The sequence below is a fragment of the Geospiza fortis genome, unplaced genomic scaffold (assembly GCF_000277835.1).
Source record: "Geospiza fortis unplaced genomic scaffold, GeoFor_1.0 scaffold53, whole genome shotgun sequence".
Lineage (NCBI taxonomy): Eukaryota > Metazoa > Chordata > Aves > Passeriformes > Thraupidae > Geospiza > Geospiza fortis.
Genome location: NW_005054305.1, coordinates 7,480,546 through 7,496,055, shown reverse-complemented (window position 1 = coordinate 7,496,055; position 15,510 = coordinate 7,480,546). Strand labels below are relative to the sequence as shown.

Below are 15,510 nucleotides of genomic sequence, written 5' to 3'. Positions count from 1 at the left end.
ACAGACTCTCTTATTGCCTGTGTTGCTATATAAACATATCTCCTGTGGTGACCTTGAGTGAGATGCTAAACAGAGAAAAGTTACTGCAAAGGGAGATGTACACCAAATGCTTTCAAATTTATCTCTTTTATCATTAATTAGCACTAGTGAAAAAATGTGAAAGGCTGATAGTTTTGTATTTGACATTTAGAATGCATTTAAGCTGGGCCTTAGCTGTACCCCAATGGCTGATCTGGGCCTGGATGCTTTGGAAGACTGGTCAGCTCACATCCCCAGACATTTGATGCAGCCCTATTACAAGGATGTCCTACCTCTTCTTGATGGTTATTTGAAAAGCTCTATATCTACAGGTACATACATACAAAAAATTGCTAATCTTAAGGAAAAGGAAAATAATTTTTTTATAAAGATGTGGACACGCCATACCTTTTATTTATATTGTGCACTTTCTGTGTTTGGAACAACATAACTTCCCTTACACCCCAAAATGTACTTTTTTCTTAAAATAGGATTTACTTGCTTTGGCTGAGCAATCAGTAATCGTTGCCATTTTATTTATTATTTCTGTGTGATATGTCCTTTTTTTTGCTTAAATTAGCTTAAATTTACTAAGAGAAAGTTATTTATTATTTTCCTCAATAAAGATTTTAAGTGAAAGAACAATTGTCACATTTTAAAAATAAAAATGTGCAAAACAGGGTGGGTTTTTTTTTAAATGAAACTACAAGTAGGTGCATGAGATGCTGGTACAATAAACTGGTGTTGATATGTTCTTTTGTTCATCAGTTGAATCCCAGAATAACTGGGAAGTAAGGAAACTTTCTCAAGCAGCCCAGAAAGGACGTAATAAAGTTGTGATACAGCGTATAAGAAAAGCAAAGACATTGTCAGTGGTAAGAACTCTCTTTCTTTTTAAGAGTTAAATATTAATCCTTTCTTCCCACTGCTTCTTTTTCTTTCTTGCATGCATACTTTTTGTCTTCTTTTTTTAATGAGGGCTAGTTCTACCTTAGATGAGTTTAATGAGTTCCATTCTTCGGTGTGGCTCAACAAGCTGTTACATCAGCACAGCTGGAAAGATGTCATATTCTAGGGTGAGGATGGGAATTAAGCAGGGAAGGGGAATTGAGGAAATCCTGTAAGTCAGAATCACTGCTAGACTGATACATTATGGCAACAAAAATTTGACTCCCAACACCCAAAATCAAGTCCCAGCTTAGCAACTTTGCAGTAGGCAATACAGTTTTAAATGTTTAAGCATTTGGGGGATTTTTAATTATCTTGTGGATAGGCTTACAGTCTTTAGAAGCCAACATATGTATTACTTTGTCCAGTGGCCTCTCAAATGTAAGTGTAGTTTTATTTGTATATTCCACTACACAAACTAACTTGAAATAAACCTCTTTTTAGATGTGACATTACTCCTATAAACAGAACTCTTTCCAGCCTGGTTGTCTTTAAACATGATACTCCTGGAGTGAGTCCAGTAGAGAGCTACAAAGATGATTAGAGTACTGAAGCATCTCTTATGAGGAAAGGCCAAGGGATCGCAGCCTATTTAACCTGGAGAAGTGAAGAATGAGAGGAGACCTCATCAATATCTATCAGTATCTGAAGGGAGGGTGTCAGGAGGATGGAGCCAGGCTCTTCTCAGTGATGCCAACAATAGGACAAGAGGCAGTGGGCAGAAACTGATGCTCAGGAAGTTCCATCTAATATGAGGGAGAACTTCTTTATTGTGCACTGACCGAGCACTGGAACAGATTTCTCAGAGAAATTATGGAGTCTGTCTCACTGGAGATATTCCAGAACTGTCTGCATGCAATGCTGTGCCTGTGCTCTAGGATGACCCTGCTTGAGAAGGGAGTTTAGACCAGATGACCTGCAGCAGCCCCTTCCAACCTGGGTCATTCTGTGATTCTCTGAAACAAAATTAGTTAATTTTGTATCCCGTACAGGCTGCTTCTGAAAATCAGTTGCCTGAGAGAGGCACTGTTGAGTCTGGAGAAAGGAGGCTCAGGGGAGACTATTGCTCTTCACAACTGTCTGAAAGGAGCTTGTAGCCAGGTGGGGGTTGGTCTCCCAGGTAACAAGTGACAGGACAAGAGCAAGTAGTCTCAGGTTGTGCCAGAGGAGGTTTAGATTGGATATTTGGAAGAATATATTCATAAAAGAGGTTGTCAAGCATTGGAGTAGGCTACACAGGTAAGTGGTAGAATTGCCACCACACATCCTTGAAGTGTTCAAAAACATATGGGTGTGGCACTTGAGGACATGGTTTAGTGATGAGTGTGGCAGTGTTGGGTTAATGGTTGGACTTGATGACTTCAGAAGTCTTTTCTAATCTAAATGATGCTGTTACTCTGTATAGGTACAGGATCTAAACTTTAAGTTCTGGAATTAAAGCAAATGAAAAGAGACATTTTCACTTTAGATTTGTTTCTGCACTGTTATGTCATTCTGTACATATGTATTATCTGTGATAATAAAGTTTCACTTGAGAAATTATAATTGAGAGCTCACAAAATGGAAAGAAGATGTTTTCCAGTCTTGGCCTCTTCTGTTTTCTAAACCAAAGCTCTTCTCTTGTTTGATGCAATTCTTTTCCTCGTGGTTCCAGTTTACCTTCTTCTTCTGTATTTAAGAAGGGCCATTAAGACCTTCATTTACTCTGTAAACCAAATTACTTCTATACAGAAGTAACTGTTCTTTCACTAATATTAATCTGTTGAATTACGTAGGATAATAGTCCCTCCTTGGAAGCAGTAAGGACTAGAGTGGCACGCCTTCTTGGATCTTTGGGAGGGCAGATTAACCACAACTTAATTACAGGTGAGTATCCTGTCAAAAACATTTATATGCCTTTGCTGTCTCTCTTGAAAGTAGATTTCATTAAGGCCTCAACATCACTATCATATACCTGTTTTTTGTTGCTTTCGTTTAAACAGAATTACTTTTATTCTGTTCTAGAGCAAAAGTATTCACCAACTTAATACGGAATAGGGAAAGTGTTTAGGAAACTACAGGTGAAAGCAAAAAACTATGCATTTGAGTATATGGTTTTATTTATTCCACCCTTCACCCTCTGTCTGCAAAACCATTTTAAAACTTTGCCCCAGTTTGTAGCTCCTTGAGTACTGATTTCTACCTCTACTACAGTTCTCAGTATTTAAGAGCTGCAGTCATGAATTGTGTAAATATCAGCAAGCTTACTTTTTCACTTGTGAGTTTAAGGCACATCATGCCTTTAGTATGTGTGGAACTAGAGTTCCATTTGGGTGCTCCTCAAAAAAAAGACATTTTCTCCCATTCTCTGTCCAGTCCATGAACAAGCTTTATAATTTACATGTTAAATACCATACAGTCTAATAAAAATGGAAACCATAGTGTAAGTACCTGCCCATGAGATTCAAGGGATGAATCAGCACAAAATTTAGTTAATCTAAAAATTAATATAGTATTATGCATTTTTTCCCTTTCTTTGCATGCTTATGTTTGTTTTTTCTGCCTTTACAATCAATTTTCTTTCTACCAAGTACTTCTCTGTTACTTACTCAAAAATACTGGGAGAAAGTTGTTATTCTCTGGAAATTAAATACAAAGTGTGGTCAGATTTTGTTAACCAGATTTTCAAATATGGGAACATAGGGAGAGAAGGGAGTAAGTATGCCAGTTTTCCTTGGAGGAGATAGCTATAAATGGCTGTAAATGTAGCCATTTTCTGTGCAATTGCAGGAGTCAGTATGTTGGATCTTCTTGTCTGATTGACCTTCAAGAATTTCCTGTAACATTAGAAGAAAGATGCTTTACATTGGATGTCTTACAGAAGTATTTTAAATCAAGTGTGATTTGATGTCTTCTGGATTTATTTGTCTCCAAATTTAACCTGTATTGATACCGGAGAGTGCTGTAACTCTCACCTGAAACATTGGTTACATTTTTTCAGTAGTTTATAAAGCATTAACATTGCATGGCAGTCTATCTGAAGTTGGAAGGTTACAGTTTTTTTTGACTGAACTAAGTAAATGCTTGCTTTATATATATTATATTAAGCTTGTTTTCATCTTTCAAATGCATCAGCTACCTCTGCAGAAGAGATGATGAAGAAATGTGTATCCTGGGACACTGAGAAACGCCTGAGCTTTGCTGTACCATTTGCAGATATGAAGCCTGTCATCTACTTGGACTTATTTTTGCCTCATGTGACTGAGCTGGCTCTTTCTGCAAGTGACAGGCAAACAAAAGTATTGATTTTTTTCTACATCTTATGTTATGCTAGCTGATAAAATCACATAAAATAATGTCTTCCTTGTTACTACAGACCTGTTTTAATTAATTCATAGGTAGCAGTGTGCTTCTTTGGTGCCTTTTCATGATTACACTATTCTAAGTGTTTTGAAGCTAAAGAGCAGAAGTTGTGTAAGCTCTGTCAGACAGCATTGTGCTTGATTTAACATAAAAATGAATATTTTAAACTAGTAGATCTTTTTAAACTAGTGTTGTTTGGCCTCCTTCTCATGCCCAGCCTGTGAACTTGTGGGCTCAGTCCAGCAGAACACTTCAGCAAATATTTTGGTGCTGTGCTGGATTGGGATGTTGATAGCCAAAGAGTCCAGATTGGAGGTATCTTTGAAAACACTATGGGTGACTTTTCTGATGGTGATCATTTTCCAGCTGATAGGTGACTGCCCACGACAGAGACTAAAACATTAGGAAAAACACCAGTAAGTAGGTGTGTAAATTACTTCCATGGTCATGATCTGTTCCTGGAACAGTGATTTAGCATAGGTATGATTTCTCAAGTACCCCCTTCCATGTGACTCATTCTCTCCTGCCCACAATTTTGTCTTCTCTGTGAAAGTAATGGATGCATAACTAAAGGGATTTTTAAATTTCAGGTTGCAGCATGTGAGCTGCTACATGGCATAGTCACATTTATGTTGGGGAAAGCCTCTCAGATGCCAGAAGGACGTCAGGGTCCCCCACCTATGTACCATTTACATAAGCGAGTATTTCCAGTACTGCTTCGTCTTGCTTGTGACATAGACCAGGTAAGCAGATTTATCTATACAAATTTTAGCTTTTTCAAATACCTTTGAATGTGGGAATTAATAGTTTGATTTAAATGTTTTCCTAACATGTTGGGGGTTTTTTTCCCCCCAGATGAAGAGTATTTTGTAGGCTGAAATTCTGTTCTAGGGATGGATCCATCTGGATTTTGTGAGTGGGGTTGAAACCTTTTCAAATACTCATTTTAAATACTTCTATACTATAGTCTAGTTCAGAGTAGTTCAGAGAAGTGTACAAGAGAGATTCAGGTTTCATGGTTCACTCAGGGAGTTACTGTGGCAGTAACCATCTTTATCACCACATTTAATTTCTGTTGTCTTTCAGTAAGAAGTTAAGTGGAGGTGAAGTTGATTGTTTTGATATTGAGTGTATGCAAAGCTACACTCATAGGAAAAGCACTTAGGAGAGAATTTGTCACGGCCTCTTTAAAACTTACAGATGATATATTTCATTCAAACATTTGAACTTGATATTTCTCCTCCTTTGCACAAAACAGAACAGACACAAAGGTTCATCTCCACAGAAATTACAGGGTTTTGTGCCTTTTGAGACTGCTGCTTGGACCCTGGCATCTGTATCTACTTTGAGATCAAAGGGATTTTGTGTTCTGTTAAAATAGACAGGAAGCTGTATTACCAATTCAGGTGATTCTGATTTTGCTGGTGTGTGGCTGAACATAAACTATAGGTAAATGATGTCTGGATTGGTCCAAGGCACAGGCACTGCAGTTGAAGCATGTGTATGTGCATAAATGAGTGTGTTTAGTGTTTCTTCCCTTCGTGCTATAGTATGACAGTAATCAATCAGATTGATTTACAGGTAGAATTGTTGAAATCCGGGAAGTTAGATTAATGTTGAAAATAGATTTTTAGATCTAAATATGGATTAAGAAACAAACATCCCTGTTTCCCTGATTGTGTATTGGCACGTCAGTCTGACATGCAATGTTCTTTGTCTCAAAGGATATTACTGAAAGTAAGCTTGGGGGTCATTGAGACTGGCTGAATAGAAAGCATCTAACCCATTTTAATTGTCTGGGGTTTTTTGATCCTTGATATGGGAATGTAATATGAAATTAGTCATTCATTTTGTAGACCCCCTTTTCAAAGTACAGGTTTTTAATCTTGCATATTAATAGCAAAGTAGCATAGATATGTATTAATGTTTGCTGTTTTCAGGTAGCACGACAGTTGTATGAGCCTTTGGTCATGCAACTCATTCACTGGTTTACCAACAACAAAAAATTTGAGAGTCAAGATACAGTGGCATTCGGAATGTAATATGAAATTAGTCATTCATTTTGTAGACCCCCTTTTCAAAGTACAGGTTTTTAATCTTGCATATTAATAGCAAAGTAGCATAGATATGTATTAATGTTTGCTGTTTTCAGGTAGCACGACAGTTGTATGAGCCTTTGGTCATGCAACTCATTCACTGGTTTACCAACAACAAAAAATTTGAGAGTCAAGATACAGTGGGATTCCTGGAAGCTATCCTGGTAGGTATAAGTCTTTCCTCTCTTTTTTCTGTGCCATATGACTTCATTTTTAACTAGCATCATTTTACTGCTGAAGCAACCAGGAACACATGAAACAGGTAGATTGACCCCTTAACTATTTGAAAGAAAGAAAATGGTTGGTTTATTTATTTATTTTGTAATAGCCGTTTAGTATTTCTTAACTGAGATTTGGATGATGAATTTCTCTTTCTTTGGCATTCCCAAAATGCAGATATATCATCTTCAGATAAATGAAACACTCTTTATCATCAGTATGAGTTAGGAACAACTGAAGCACATTCACTGTTCATCCCCCTGAATGCCTTTGTTGTGTGCTTAATTTGTCTCTAAGTATCTTTGCCTTCACCAGGTGCAAAAGTTTTGCATTTAAAACTAGCATTTGCACTGAACAGAAGTGTTTGGAGGCAAGGTAGGTCAAGAGGATTGGAGTACTTTTTTTAAATAAAAGTCAGTGTTGTCCCACCACTTCTTACACAGAGGAAGCCCACCCATCAGAAAATGAAGTGACTTAAACTGATGGCTGAGACAGGAATAGAAATCCAATCTTTGAGCTGTAATTCAGCACTGTAAGGGCTGAAAGTTTTGCCCTTCCCTTGGACAGTAGCAATTTTGAACTTTGTTAATTTCTGGTAGACTGTGAGTACAGTTTTTTAATTTGCAAATAGTGCAACGTAGATGAGCTGCTGTAATACTGCACAGAGCCAATGGCAGGGGGTTTTCTCATTGTTGAGTTGAAATAACCTTGTGTAATTTCAGAGTGGAATAGTGGATCCAGATGACAGCACTTTGAGGGATTTCTGTGGTCAGTGCATACGAGAATTCTTGAAATGGTCTATCAAGCAGACAACGCCGAGACAGCAGGAGGAAAGCCCAGCAAACACCAAGTCTCTTTTTAAACGGTTGTACAGCCTTGCTCTTCACCCCAGTGCTTTCAAGAGGCTGGGTGCAGCACTTGCTTTTAACAGTATCTACAGAGAATTTAGGTGAGCAAGCAGAGCTTGAAACAGTAACTTGGATAAAGGTTCAATGAGATAAAAGAGTTGCAGCTCAAATAGTCATCCACTGACACTCATTTTATTAATGTGTATGTTAGCTGTAACATTCAGTTACTCAGCTTATATTTTATAATAATTTTGTTGTTTGGGCTTTCTGTCTGTGTGAAATGTATAAAAATAAATTTTGATCACAAGTTTATAAGATGTTTTTATGCCTTTTTAGGATGCTCAGCAAATTTCACTGCTGTTTTTTAAACTGGTTTAGATGTACTTTATTGTGCAAAGATCTTTTGCAGTCTGTCTCTGCAGTATTTCGTTTACATTTAGTGCTTCTTCTACTCATGTTTCTCATGAAATATTTTCCTGGTTTTTTAAAGGGAAGAAAATTCTCTTGTGGAGCAGTTTGTATTTGAAGCACTGGTTGTTTTTCTGGAAAGCCTGGCTTTAGCCCATACAGATGAGAAATCATTAGGTGAGCTATAGTTACTTAACTGTAGAATGAAGAAAAAAGTTACCTTGCGGAGTCTTGGGTTAACAAAGAAAAACTTTTAACTGTAAGAAAAGTACATTTTCTTACTTCTGCAACAAAGGAAGAATTATTTTTTGTTATCAGTAAGGAGGTAATTTGATATCTAGTTAGGAACTCTTTGAATCAATTCTTTGCAGTGTATAAAGGTGGAATATTTTGAGCCTAGGAGAAAGAACCTTTTAATGATGATTTACAGTTCTGTAATAACACTAAAAATGCTGGTGGTGCTTCAGATTTGAGTTGTAGTTTTGCAGTTACATGATGTAAAAAGATGTAGCTTGGTGAGAATCAATCTATTCTTCTATAACAAATAAATGCTCCAAGAATAGTAATTTTGATATATTCTATGGAATATTTCCACTCTTTTGTGATACCTTTTCCTTATTGTCTTGTCATTCTTTACAACAGCATGTAGTTGTGTGAAGAGCCTGTGGCCTCTTTCACGGTACTAATGACTCTTCAGTAAATCTACTTTTCTCTTTTTTTTCTATGCTCTTTCATCAATTAATAGTAGTTAGAACAGAAAGCCAAAAGTTGGTGTAACAAAACTTAATTTCTTTCAGAGGAAGAGTTCAGGACATGGTAGAAGTGTCCCCAGAAAAATTTCTCATGTGGAAAAATTTCACAGTTTCTCTAAGCATGATCACAGAAAGTAGAATGCACAGTTTTATACCAAAGGCCTTAGGCTTGGCTCAGGCCAGGTTGGCCTGTCTGATGTTTTGTGATTTCATTCTGCGCCTTTGAAAAATTTACTGTGGAAGCATACAGTAGTGGAGCTGGTAGACATTATCATCTGTATGAGTCTCTTGCACCATGTCTACAGTGCTATTTCAATTCATTTAACCAAATTACTGGCATTTTCTAGAAATGTCAATTCTGTCTCTCCAACAGGTACTGCCCAGCAGTGCTGTGATGCTATTAACCACCTGAAGCGCATAATCAAGCATAAAGCACCTTCTCTGAACAAGGAAGGAAAACGGCGGGTACCACGGTCAGCTATTTGCATTTATTTCCATATTGCATAATAATAAACTTGACCAGTAGTTCCATTAAACGCTTGGGACTCTGAATGAGAATTTCTTCCTATGACAATTGCTGATACAGACCTCCTGATGTTGTCTGTTGAACCACTGGTGGAAAAACATTGGACGTAATATGAGAGGAACATGATTCTTTATTCCACTTGATTTAGTTTAGCAAGAAGAGGCCGAAGAGAAGAGCATGTTTCCCTCACAGCAGTATATATAATATCATTAGCACTGATGCTACAAAGCACTTGGAGGAAACTCCTCCAAAGCCTTTCTTACTGTTGCTAAATGTCACCAGAAGCAGGACAAGCTGCAGCAGAATGATCAGCAGTTAAAGAAGGGAAGTAAAAAAAGGTAAAAGAAGCAAAAATGGATTCAGTATCAGGATGGATGAAGCTCTGAGTCATCTAGCTGACCCTGATTTATCAGGAGGTTGGACTAGAGACCTCCTTAGTTGTCTTTTTACCCAAATTATCATGTGATCTTAAAGAAACTGACATGTGGAGTTTAGATTTGGGTCACTGGTGTGGCATTTTATAAGTTATGAGACGAGATGATTATGGGGATGGAGAAAAACTGTTGAGGCTTGTTTAAACTTTATTCGCAGTTTTTCCTCTGTGAGTTTACAAAGAGGAGGGAAGATACCTGCTTCTACATTTAAAATTGTTTTCCACAAGGACTATGCCAAGTAGAGTGAGGAGAAGGGAAAGCAGTGCCAGACATGATGGTGGAAGAGCTCTTTCAGGTAGTGCAGATGGGTGGTGGTTCGATAGATAAAAGGGATTCATAGTGCTCGTGGAACATTTTGATTTTTTTCTACTGAGAGACTATTACTGCTTCTTGGTAGACGGCAAGAGGACTGCTAACCCCTAATATTTTTGTGCAGGGGATTCCCAGCGACTAAGTCTGTGTGTCTTCAGGACATTGTTATGTGGCTCTTAGTGCAGTGTGGACGACCTCAGACAGAGTGCCGGCATAAAGCCATGGAGCTCTTCTATGAATTTGTTCCTTTGTTACCAGGTATTTTAAGTCACAGTGCACTGTTATATTTGCTTTCTATATTCTGTGCATGCCTTTCCTCTGTCTTTTCTATGCAAGGTAGTAATTGCAAGTATTTATCTGTTCACTCAGTATTGTTAAATAGAAAGAGAGCTTATATTGTTGCTTGGATTGCAAATTGGGTGCTGTGAGAACCTCAAGGTTTGAGGGATGTTTTTGGGCACAGAAGAGGCTTTTATTGCAGACTTACTTCCAGGCCCAAAACTGCTGTTGTGTATCCAGCTGAAAAAAGTGAAATTTGTTGATGGGGAACTATGAATGTCTTAAAAATTGACCTCTTCCTTATGGAAGGAAGAGAAATGTGGGAATTTTAGGAATGTGACCAAGGCTAAACCAGAATCAATACCTTCTCTGCTAGAAGACCCAGTTTAAATCACAAAGTTGTTAGTTCATTTGCCTCTAGTTCCTTGCTAGTTTGAAATGCATTTTTCCTAGAAAATTTATATTTCTGTTTCTATTTCTGTCAGGAAACAAGTCTCCATCCTCTTGGCTGGCTGATACTCTAAAAAACAGGGGTATTTCTTTCCTCATTAACAAATTTGAAGGAGGTGGCACCGATGCCAAAAGTCCATCTGGGATCCTTTCTCAGCCAACTCTCAATGGCATGCAGGAACCCTTCAGTTTACAGGCTGTCATGCAGTGGATAGACATGTTCTTAGCGGCACTGGATTGCTACAATACATTCTTTGAGCTGCAGATGATCAAACCTGATGAAGTACTGGGTGAGTAATTAACTATTGAATTAGGTTCATTCATGTGTGTTACACACAGCCCACCCAAGATGAGTTCTTAACTCTGAATTTAAGCTCTTTTGTCAAATGTAGAATTTGAGATTTGATGTTAAAATGACGATTTTGCAAACTCTCCCAACATTTTCCAATGACAGTTGTAATGAGATGGGTGTTTTTTATGAAGTACTATGTATCTTAAAATGTCTCCTTTTAGCCCTAGAAATACATCTTTGCATTTCTGAGTCATCCACTTAGCAGCAGCTCCTTTTACTCTATCTCATCTTCAAAAATTATTCTGTACAGCTAATTTCCCACTGCACAGAAAAGCAATAGGTTTTTATCATATTTTTATTGAAATCCTTCTAAAGCTTTTTACCTGCTGTTTATTAATATCTGGAGGAAGCTATCAGAACACAATGAAAGAAGGCATCTTTTCACTTCAAGTCCCACATATGTTACCTTTTTTCATTTCCTCATGTATCAACTACATCAGGTCTAAAAGCTGTATTTGAATTTTGATCAGGTAAAATAATAACACCTTGTGTAGCTGCTGGGTCTCCCAAAAGGTTTTTATTTCAATCATTCTTGCAAGCTTAAACAAAATGCTTTTGTTCAGCGATAGTAGAGATTCATAGTCTTGTACAAGTTTCAGGTGGTCTGTCTGTCAGTGTTAGGTCTGTCTTGATTTAAAACAATATGTTGGAAGCAGCTAGCATAGGGCTAAGTCATTCAAAACTAGGGATTTAAAATTTGTATCCATTTTATTACATAGGCCTAAATCATCATCATTGTTAATAAGTGCTTCTAGTGGTTAGTTTCTGGAGTGATCACAAAATACAATGCTGTCCTGCTATTCTATTATCCAGAATGGTAATATTTAGAACAGGCAGAGAGCTTTCAGAAAACACTGGTGTGAGATGTGCCTCTTTCTGTTTGTAATCTCAGTTTGACTGTTTTCTTACAAGCACAAAACAATAATCATTTCAACTTAGTGTAATTCTTTCTAGGTATAAATGAAAGTTCCTTGTTCTTGAAGGCTGTACGGTTCTTCCTGGACACTATTGCTTTGCATGATATCCACGCAGCAGAGCAGTGCTTTGATAGCAGTTCCAAAGGCAGCATGTTCAGCCCTCAGGAAAGGGACAAGTACAACTACAGCAAGTGCACCATTGTAGTCCGGATCTTCGAGTTTGTCACTGTCATCCTGGAAATGTGCCAGCAGGATTTCTGGAAGGTAGGCTCTGGACTCTGTACTGGATAAAAGATACAAATTTTCTATGTAGTTACATATAGGCGTTCTGTATATGGAGTACTTGCAGTGAATATTTCCTGTATGATTCCTGATGGCATTAAATGTGTGGAGGGGGTAGCTGCTTGAAAGGCAGAAAGAATTGGCACAATCTGCCTTTCTTGAATTCAGTATAGATATTCAGGTTTCTCTATTTGCCTTTCTCTATTTGTCTCCTATTGGTCTCTCTATTTGATGCAATGTAAGCCATATTTAACTATACAAAGTATAATACTTATGAGTCTCTTAGGAAAATTTACACCTCCAGGTTTAGGTCTGAGACTGTGATTGTCTCGTCAGCAAATTTCTAATAGTGTGTACAGACACGTACATCAGGATTTACAGGTGTATAGCCAAGACTGAAACAGGCCTATGTAGTTTAAATGTTGCAGTTTGGTGGGACAGCATATATCTTATGTCTATGTTTATAGACACCTAATTTCTGTGCATTAGCATAAGTGATTGAAAGTCAGACATTTCAATAGAGAAAATCAGTGAGAATAGGGACTGTTGCATGTTTGGTTTCATTTGAGATAGGATTAATGGTAAATTATGAAGAACTAAATAAAGAAATCTGAATGAATTTTTCAAGTTTTTATGTTTGTTTTTTTTTTCTAGCTGCTTGAGAAGGAACTGCTAAATGCAAGCTTTATAGAGCTTGTGGTGATGACAGTGTGCGATCCATCACGCATAGGCTTTAACACAGCTGATGTGCAAGTCATGAAAAACCTCCCAGATATCTCAGTAAGACTCATGAAAGCTCTGATGAAATCTCCCTATCAGGAATCTTTGAAATTGTGCTTAAAAAAAAGAATCACACCACAGAGGTAAGTAGGGGCTTTCTGGTAAGCGTGATTCCAGAACAAACCCTCACCATAGAAAGTAAATAATGTTGTCTGTGGGTGCACTAATGTAACATTATTGCTTCTCTTTCCTCTCTAGCCTTGAGGACCTTTGTTCTGTTGATCTGTTTAATTCAGAGGCACATTTGGATCAAGTTAGGTTTGATGCTGTCCTTTCTGCCTGTAAGCAGCTCCAGAAATCTGGCCTGCTTCATTCTGTTCTTCATGGTCAGGTAACTATTAATACAGAAGATAAGAGTAAACATTTGTACCTTGTAAAGAGCTTTTCCTGTGTAAAACATCAGGATAAAAGCAGAGAACAGATCAGATGTTGTTGTTTAAAATGAGACCAACAGCGAAGAGCTAGTGTTGAATGGGATCAAAAATAAATGCTTTATGGTTAATCTACAAATCTGAGTAGCACAATATTGAGGCTTGGATAACCTTTATAATTATGTTAGTCTTTCTGTGGCTGGCTCCAGACTCTGGAATCAGAATGTAGATTCTCTAACTTCCTTTAAGTGGGCTTTGCAAAACTGAAAGCTCAAAAAATCCGAATTAACTATCCTAGAAAGGAGGCATTTTTTAACAACTTTTACACAGAGACCATTCAAAGTGATGAGGGAAATTAGAAAATGAATATTTCCTGACTGATCAGAAGCAATATAGTGGGTCTGAGTTGCAGGAAAGCAGGATAGAGACCTCTGAAGTATAAGGATGTAGACTATATTACTCAAATTCCTTCCACTAAGTTTCTGATTGTAGTAAATCTCTACTTTGGGCAGTTGAAGGAGCAGGTTGTGCAATAACCACAAAGACTGGGAATTTGTGAATGAGGCTGTAACAGTGCTGAGCAAAGCTAACAAGTAACAAAATACTTAATTTCTGTGTGCTATCCATTCTCTATATCAACAAAATCTAGACCTGTGGTTGCCTTATATTGATAATCAGGGATCTGCATGGTTTACCATTTGTGTCCCACCCATCCTGACTTAGATATTCATCTTACTTCTGTAGTCAAGTAAGCCTGAAAAGGTGGAGGAGGATCAGAATATTTGGAACAGTGTCAAGTTACTTTTAGTTTGTTCTGAAATAGGGTTGTCTCATTTAAAATCTCATCCCTGAGTTAGAAAGGTGTCTTGTCATGGTATATTTGCATTGCTTTATAAGGAAATTATCTGGAGTTCAAGTGTTTTAATTAACTATACAGATGGATTGGAAGCCTTTTTTCAGCTTTTATTGATTGTCACTTCTTTGATGGTTTCCATAGGATGAAGGGTCTCATTTCTCAGTTGGGTCCAAGCTTCTTTCAATTGTTTATAAAGGCATTGCACCTGGGGGTGAAAGGATCTCTCTTCCATGCTTAGACATAAGCAGGAAGCGATTAGCTGACAGTCTTCTGCAGCTGGCCTTTGCAATTGATGAGCAGGTAGGATGTGGTTCTCCAGTTACAATCCTTAAAATAAAATAAACAAAATTTAAAAGTTTGGGGTGAGAGCTTGGAGAAAAAATCATGTGCTGTTCTAAGAAATTTCAAAGTGAAACATGATGTCCTTGAAATAACTCTTGTCTCTATACTTTGATTTTCAGTGTGAGGAGCTAGTAAGTCTGCTGTTGAACACAGCAGTGTTATCTGTGCCACTATCAGGAGCATCACAGAACCAACTGATGAATTTCTCTCATGGACAGTATTTCTACAGCCTGTTCTCAGAAACCATCAATCAACATCTATTGAAAAACCTGGATGTGATCATAGTCCATCTTATGAAATCATCTATCAGCAATCCTCAAATGGTATTACGCTCGCTCTTTAAAAGGACAAAGTCAAAAGGGAATACTCAATAAAAGTAACAATTTTATTATTGTCTTTAGAAGTGGAGTATGTAGTAGGGGAAAAAGTGTATTGGATTGAAGTTCAACAGCATTAAAAGTTTTTGGTTTGAGTTTCAGGGGTTTTTTTTGTCTTGACCTACTGGTGCTACTGTCATGATCGTTGGCAACCTAACGTTACTCTATGATCTCAGATCAAACTGAGTGGAAAGTGCTTACCTATTACCTATCCTGAGATCTATGTATTTCAGGATGTCTTTGCATAGTACTTCAAATCAAAAATGTCCTTTTAAAGGAGGGACCCACTTACTGTTCTTTGTTTTGCATTGCAGAATGGTCCCAGAGCATGTGACTTGGATTTGTTTTGGATAAAACTAAACTGAAAAACAAACTCCAACTGTTAATGGGTATTTAGTTCACAGGACTAGGGTAGAGCTAGATCGGAGTATTAAAAAGAGAGACATACAGACTCAAAACCCTCCTGGGCTGAAACAAATACGAGATACTTTGTCATGTTCTCAGTCTCAGTGCTGCTTGTTTAGCTGAACAGACTTCTTCCTGTTTGTCTGCAGCACTTGTAGAACTCAGTGCCATGAAGGAAACAGAACTGAGAAGTATT

At 37.6% G+C, this 15,510-nt stretch overlaps 1 protein-coding gene across 2 annotated transcripts in view; it reads left to right on the top strand.

Annotated features, from left to right (window-relative positions):
• Positions 1-15,510, top strand: part of PRKDC (protein kinase, DNA-activated, catalytic subunit) — an 82,683-nt gene that overhangs the window by 16,148 nt on the left and 51,025 nt on the right. The window contains exons 20-36 of one of the 2 annotated variants that reach the window (XM_031066529.1): positions 191-350; positions 787-893; positions 2,742-2,832; positions 4,081-4,244; positions 4,899-5,051; positions 6,249-6,337; positions 6,550-6,568; positions 7,346-7,572; positions 7,962-8,056; positions 9,005-9,104; positions 10,028-10,161; positions 10,668-10,922; positions 11,939-12,165; positions 12,838-13,046; positions 13,162-13,294; positions 14,332-14,490; positions 14,652-14,855. In XM_031066529.1, coding sequence (XP_030922389.1) covers positions 191-350; positions 787-893; positions 2,742-2,832; positions 4,081-4,244; positions 4,899-5,051; positions 6,249-6,337; positions 6,550-6,568; positions 7,346-7,572; positions 7,962-8,056; positions 9,005-9,104; positions 10,028-10,161; positions 10,668-10,922; positions 11,939-12,165; positions 12,838-13,046; positions 13,162-13,294; positions 14,332-14,490; positions 14,652-14,855 — 2,526 coding nt within the window. Of the gene's footprint in view, positions 1-190; positions 351-786; positions 894-2,741; positions 2,833-4,080; positions 4,245-4,898; positions 5,052-6,248; positions 6,338-6,460; positions 6,569-7,345; positions 7,573-7,961; positions 8,057-9,004; positions 9,105-10,027; positions 10,162-10,667; positions 10,923-11,938; positions 12,166-12,837; positions 13,047-13,161; positions 13,295-14,331; positions 14,491-14,651; positions 14,856-15,510 lie in introns of both variants that reach the window. The other variant, XM_005418378.3, reaches the window with a different exon arrangement.